The sequence below is a fragment of the Mirounga leonina genome, unplaced genomic scaffold (genome assembly GCF_011800145.1).
Source record: "Mirounga leonina isolate KUSES-001 unplaced genomic scaffold, KU_Mleo_1.0 Mir_199, whole genome shotgun sequence".
NCBI classification, from domain to species: domain Eukaryota; kingdom Metazoa; phylum Chordata; class Mammalia; order Carnivora; family Phocidae; genus Mirounga; species Mirounga leonina.
Window position 1 is genome coordinate 2497879 of NW_023270498.1, and position 6000 is coordinate 2503878.

Here is a 6000-nt window from a genome sequence, read left to right on the forward strand (position 1 = left end):
CTTCTAGGTGCGTGGCTGTAGGGAAGCTGATGGGCACCATCCTCCTGGAGATGGTGGAGCAGCCCCAAACCTGCAGGCCGAGCAGCATGAACACCAGGGTCCCGGCGCACCTGGCTCGCTCCCAATTCTGCCCACTTTCCGTTGCCCTGACGGCGAGTCCGTGGAGCCTCTTGCAGAACACGCTTGCCGTTTGGATCTGTGGGTTCCTCTGTCAGCACTGTGGTCCCGTCCCAGTCATCCCCACCACGTGTGGGGCTGTGCTGGGCGCCCCTTCTGGGGCGCAGGCTTGATGAGAAAGGCGGGCAGAGAAAGCGACGGAGCCCGCACCCGTGTCTGGTGCCCAAGTGTTGGGCCGCTGACCCCAGAAGGACATCATTATTAGCAGAGCCCGGCCGGAAAAGAGAGAGCTGTGATCTCGGGCCTGCAGGTCAGCTGCAGAAGCAGCAGCTAAGGGGCAGGTGCAGAATGCTAATGAACAAGAATAAGAAGTTGTGACAGTCAGGGCCTCAGCCTGAAAATTCAGTGCGCAAATGAACGCAGAAGGGGGAGGCTCGCCGTGATTCCTCCCTTCTTGTGGAAAGAGGCAGCGTCTGCTCATTTATCCATTTATCCAGCAAACTCTGAGCCGTAATACGACCCACGCTGTCCTGCTCCCTGTAACTATGTAAGTGATGGGCCAGGCACACATCCCCACCCGTGTGGAATGTACATCCTGGAACAGAGAAGACGAAAATGATAAGTAAAAATACTTAGCGGGTCAGGGTAATAGCACACAGGTTTCAAAGGGCTCTGCTAGCTTCTAAAGTCCCGGGTTAAATGCCTGGCCCTGTCCTTCTAACTCTGAGACTCCTGGATGTCCTTAGATCTCCGAGCCCCTGTCCCCTTGTCCCCAAAATGAGCATTAGCACAGCCCAGAGGGATGAGGAGGGTAAATAGAAATGGTTCACAGCGGTTAAGTGGAAATTGTTTCCCATGTCAGAGTTGTTCTGTTTTGACCTCTTAAATGCCCACTTTAGGCACCTCCAACATAAAGAGAAATTGTGAAAAGATTTGAATTTTAACGATAGATTGTATCCATCCCTGGTTTACGTTTGAACAGTGTGGGTGCAATTGTGTGCCAGAACGCCGAGCGAGGCGAGTGCTAATAAAGAGGACTTTTATATGGCACAGTGAAGTCGTCTCCCTAGTTCAAGAAAGAAGAAAGTCAAATAACCAGGTTTTCACTGCTCAAGCAATCCTCACGAGAGTCAAAGTCCGACGTTGGTTATTTCTCGTGTTGTGTTTTTTTCCTTCGAGATTCTGATGCCTTCGGAAGCCCACAGTGCACTTGGCTCCTTGTTGGATGTGGTCTCCAGACTCAGCCACCTGCTTGCCAAAGCTGGCCACGTTCTGGAATACCTCCCCAAATTTCTTCAGGCCTATAAGATCACTGCCTTGCTAGACACGCCCGACTTCCGACAGGTATGTGTTTGCTCTTGGCCCCCGGGGAAAAATTCAGATTTGCTGTCTTTGTATTTGCAGCTTTTGCTTGTGTATCTCTTTCTTCCAACATCTAAATTCTACATGTGGGAACAAAATATAGGAACAGGAGTACCTTCTATGGCTCTGGAGACATAAGAACCAGGGGACGGGGACTTCTTTGAGCCACATGGCCCCACATGGTGGTTGGGGATAGCTCACGCATCGTCTGTGAAGTCAGAAATCACTAAACTGAATATTAGCACAAATGAGATTCCAAGGGCCTGTTTAACTTAATTCTGAGAGTAAATTGCTTTCAAAAACCTTCAAACGTTTATTTACATATAAATAATTGGCTTACAAATTACAGATTATTTGCTGCACATAGAAACACAAACTTGAATGCAGTCAGCAGCGTGATGCTACCTTTTGCTTGGATGCCGTCTGCCAGGAGGGGCTGCGTGGGGAGAGCAGATGTGCGGGGGACACGCAGAGGCCGAGGTGCAGGGTTGGGGGGTGGACGGCGAGGTGCTCAGCGGCCTCGGGCAGGACAGCACTCTGCTCATGAGCTGATGCATGATGCAGACGCCTGTCAAGTATCTGGGTAACTTGGCAGTAGAAATGCACATGAAGACCATTAGTTAGTCGGAGTGAGTGATATTTTATGGATCGATCACTTACCACCGGACGGACGAGGATTTGCTGGTGTGCATGCGTGCATGTGTGCATATGACATTTGTCTCCGTGATGGGTTTATAGGCCAGGGAAAACCACCGCATGATCTGCAGAGTGTTTCGAGGTCAGAGACGTCCCAAGCAGAGATCGCGTGCTTGGACTTGTTGAACATCTTGTACGTTGAGTTGGAGAATGGGCTTCCTTTCAGGAGTCTCCGTCACTGGTTGAAATGCTGCTTGTTTTCCTCATGTTCTCAGGCTCCGCAACATGGGGAGGCCAGAAGTTCAGCGTTTGGTTCTTTCCAGTTCATGATGAAGAAGGTTTGCAAGGAGCAAGCGTCGTTCTTCAGCGGCTCTAACTCATTCATTAGCTTGCCCAGAGTTAACGAGCTCCTGGGAGAGGACAAAGAAAAATTCAACATTCCTGAAGATTCAAGTAAGATGACATTAATTAGCGTTTGTTGAGATTGGTTTGCGTCTCAGCCATTAGCCCTGCTCTGTATGGAATATTCTGTGTGAAGGTGGGCGCACACCAGCAGAGAATTGTCTCGGGCTTCTTAGCTTTACCCCTCGCTTTCACTAAGGCTGCCAGACACTGCCCTGGCAGGTGGCTTTGGAAGCCCCAGGCGCCCGTGGGCATGGGCTCATCCTCTCTCTGCATTGCTGGGGAAGTGATACCAGTATTCTTTCCGTGTCACAGATGAGACCACTGTGATCAGAGATGAAATCATGTGGCCAAAGAGGCATAACTGGTTCAGGGGGTGGGGGACGTTGAACTGATCAAACCCTAAACCCTTACCTGGCTTTCTAATTAGAACAGGTCCATCTAAAGTGGGGCCAGGAAGTCTCTTATCAATCCACGGTCCTTTGCCACTGAGCTTCATAGAAGGCAGATTTGGAGGAGGCCACATACATTTCTTCTTGTTGTAGGACATAGCTGGTCTGCAGGGGCCAACATGGTGGTGCTGGTCTCTGTGCCCGGACCCCTCACCAGTACAGGTCACCGAGGGGTCCCAAACGGACCGGGCTTCAGGGGCGTCTGACTCTGAGGCTTCCAGTCTTTTTAAAAGGTTTACCTGTTTGGGGGTGCCTGGGTGGCTCAGTTGGTTAAGCGACTGCCTTCAGCTCAGGTCATGATCCCGGGGTCCTGGGATTGAGTCCCGCATCGGGCTCCCTGCTGTGCGGGGAGCCTGCTTCTCCCTCTCCCACTCCCCCTGCTTGTGTTTCCTCTCTCGCTGTGTCTCTCTCTGTCAAGTAAATAAATAAAATCTTAAAAAAAAAAAAAAAAAAAAAAAAGGTTTACCTGTTTGCTCAGCCAGGCTAATCTTCTTTTTGATGAATTCATCAACTCAGCTGATTGGGGACCTCATTTACATCTTCAGAATTCCTTCACCGAGCCTGTATAAGCTACCCAGGGGCACGGCGTCTGTCATAGTCACGGGTTCTGTCTGCAAGTCAAGGTTTGAAGCTCGTCCAGGGGCCATGTTAGGATTCTGCCTACCACCTGCCCCCCAAGTATACATATGAAATATATATTATCAGTTATAAATTATGTATTATATATTTAAAAATTTATTTAATATAAAAATAGATATTTAAATCTGTGTTTACATATGGCATGCCCGGATGGACAGAGTGTTGGTGGGACTGGGGAAGAGGAGGAGAGTGGCGGTTTGCAAAGACCTCCCGGCCAGAGACAGTGTGTCGGTGTGCGCATCAGCTAATGGGTAATTCGGACAGCTGCCAAGCATAACATAATTTGGCAGTATAAAAACATGTTAATGTTACTAATATTTGAGAATTTTTGTTGTCTACTTCTCTAATTCTCATTTTTTCTTTTTTTCTTGCATTTGGGTTTCTTGAGGATTTTTTTTATTACGTTATGTTAATCATCATACATTACATCATTAGTTTTATTTATTTATTTATTTATTTATTTATTTGAGAGGGAGAATGAGATAGAGAGAAAGAGCATGAGAGTGGGGAGTGTCAGAGGGAGAAGCAGACTCCCTGCCGAGCAGGGAGCCCTATGCGGGACTCGATCCCGGGACTCCAGGATCATGACCTGAGCTGAAGGCAGTCGCTTAACCAACTGAGCCACCCAGGCACCCCACATCATTAGTTTTTGATGTAGTGTTCCATGATTCATTGTTTGCATATAACACCCAGTGCTCCATGCAGAACGTGCCCTCTTTAATACCCATCACCAGGCTAACCCATCCCCCCCCCCAGAACCCTCAATTTGTTTCTCATAGTCCATAGTCTCTCATGGTTCATCTCCCCCTCCGATTTCCGCCCCCTTCATTCTTCCTCTTGAGGATTTTTTATGTGCTCATCAAATCTAATCATCCAATCATCCATCCATTCCTCCACCCATCCACTGATCCATCTATCTAGCCTTCCATCCATCCTTCTATCCATCATCCACTTCTATCCATCCATCCCCATTCATCCATCCATCCATCTGTCCATCCCTCCCTCCCCCATCCATTGATTCATCCATTTATCTGTCCATCCATCCATCCACCCATCCATTGATCCATCCATTCTTTTATCCATCCATCCTTTTATCCATCCATCCATCTATCCATCCATCCATCCATCTATCCATCCATCCACCCATCTATTCATCCATCCCCACCCACCCATCCATTGATCCATCCATCCATCCCTCCATTCCTCCCCCAGCCATTGATTCATCCATTCATCTGTCCATCCATCCACCCATCCATTGATCCATCCATCCCTTTATCCATCCATCCATCTATCCATTCACCCATCTATCCATCCATCCCCACCCACCCATCCATTGATCCATCCATCCCTCCATTCCTCCCCCATCCATTGATTTATCCATTCATCTGTCCATCCATCCATCCATCCACCCATCCATTGATCCATCCATTCTTCTATCCACCCATCCATCCATCCACCCATCTATCCATCTATCCCCACCTAGCCATCCATTGATCCATCCATCCATCCTTCCATCCATCCTTCCTTCCATCCATCCATCCATCCATCCATCCACCCACTCAACCATTCATCCATCCAGTCATTCAGCTACCATGGAGGACCAGTCTTTCTTGGTCCTTTCATACATTGTATTTCAAATGATTGTCACACTAACCATAGACAATATTAGTACCCTCCTTTTCCACATGACATACTGGAAGCTCAGAGAAGGTTAAGCGACTTACCCAAGTTCATGCAGCTCTCAAGTGGCAGATGTCAGGATTCCTCGTTTCAGATTTCTTGCTCTGTACATATATATGGTTGTGTCTTTTCTGAAATGAAAATTGTCACTGTTTAAATTATGCTTATAAAGTGTAACTTTAAAAAATATCAGTAAGAGCAATCTTTATAAATGATGGTTTAAAAACTTATTCTGTAGTCATGCTCTTAATTTATATCTCAGGATTCCTACTATCAATTTTATTTTACTTGTTGAATAAAAAGAACTGGTTTTTCCTTTTCAAACAGAGAATTTGGGAAGATGTAATGAACAGTGGAAATAATCACAACAGCACTATTCATACCTTGGGTGTCAGGAATCATGATATCAAAACTAAGATATTTCCATTTTAAATGTCCACTTCAGGGGTAAAAGAACGAGTTGAAGTATTCATCACTAGCTTAAAACCTTATAGTATTTTGGACCTTCTGGGTGGCTCAGTCAGTTGAGTGTCCGACTCTTGATCTCAGCCCAGCTCTTGATCTCAAGGTTGTGAGTTCAAGCCCCATGTTGGGCTCTATGCTGGGCGTGGGGCTACTTAAAAAACAAAAAACAGGGGCGCCTGGGTGGCTCAGTCGTTAAGCATCTGCCTTCAGCTCAGGTCATGATCCCAGGGTCCTGGAATCGAGCCCC

The 6000-nt window shown here is 47.3% G+C and overlaps 1 protein-coding gene across 1 annotated transcript in view; it reads left to right on the forward strand.

Moving 5' to 3' along the window:
* Window positions 1-6000, forward strand: part of ABCA13 (ATP binding cassette subfamily A member 13) — a 372949-nt gene that overhangs the window by 110635 nt on the left and 256314 nt on the right. Inside the window, exons 25-26 of the mRNA XM_035026542.1 lie at window positions 1297-1461; window positions 2391-2568. Of these exons, the coding sequence (XP_034882433.1) occupies window positions 1297-1461; window positions 2391-2568 (343 nt within the window). The remainder of the gene's footprint in view (window positions 1-1296; window positions 1462-2390; window positions 2569-6000) is intronic.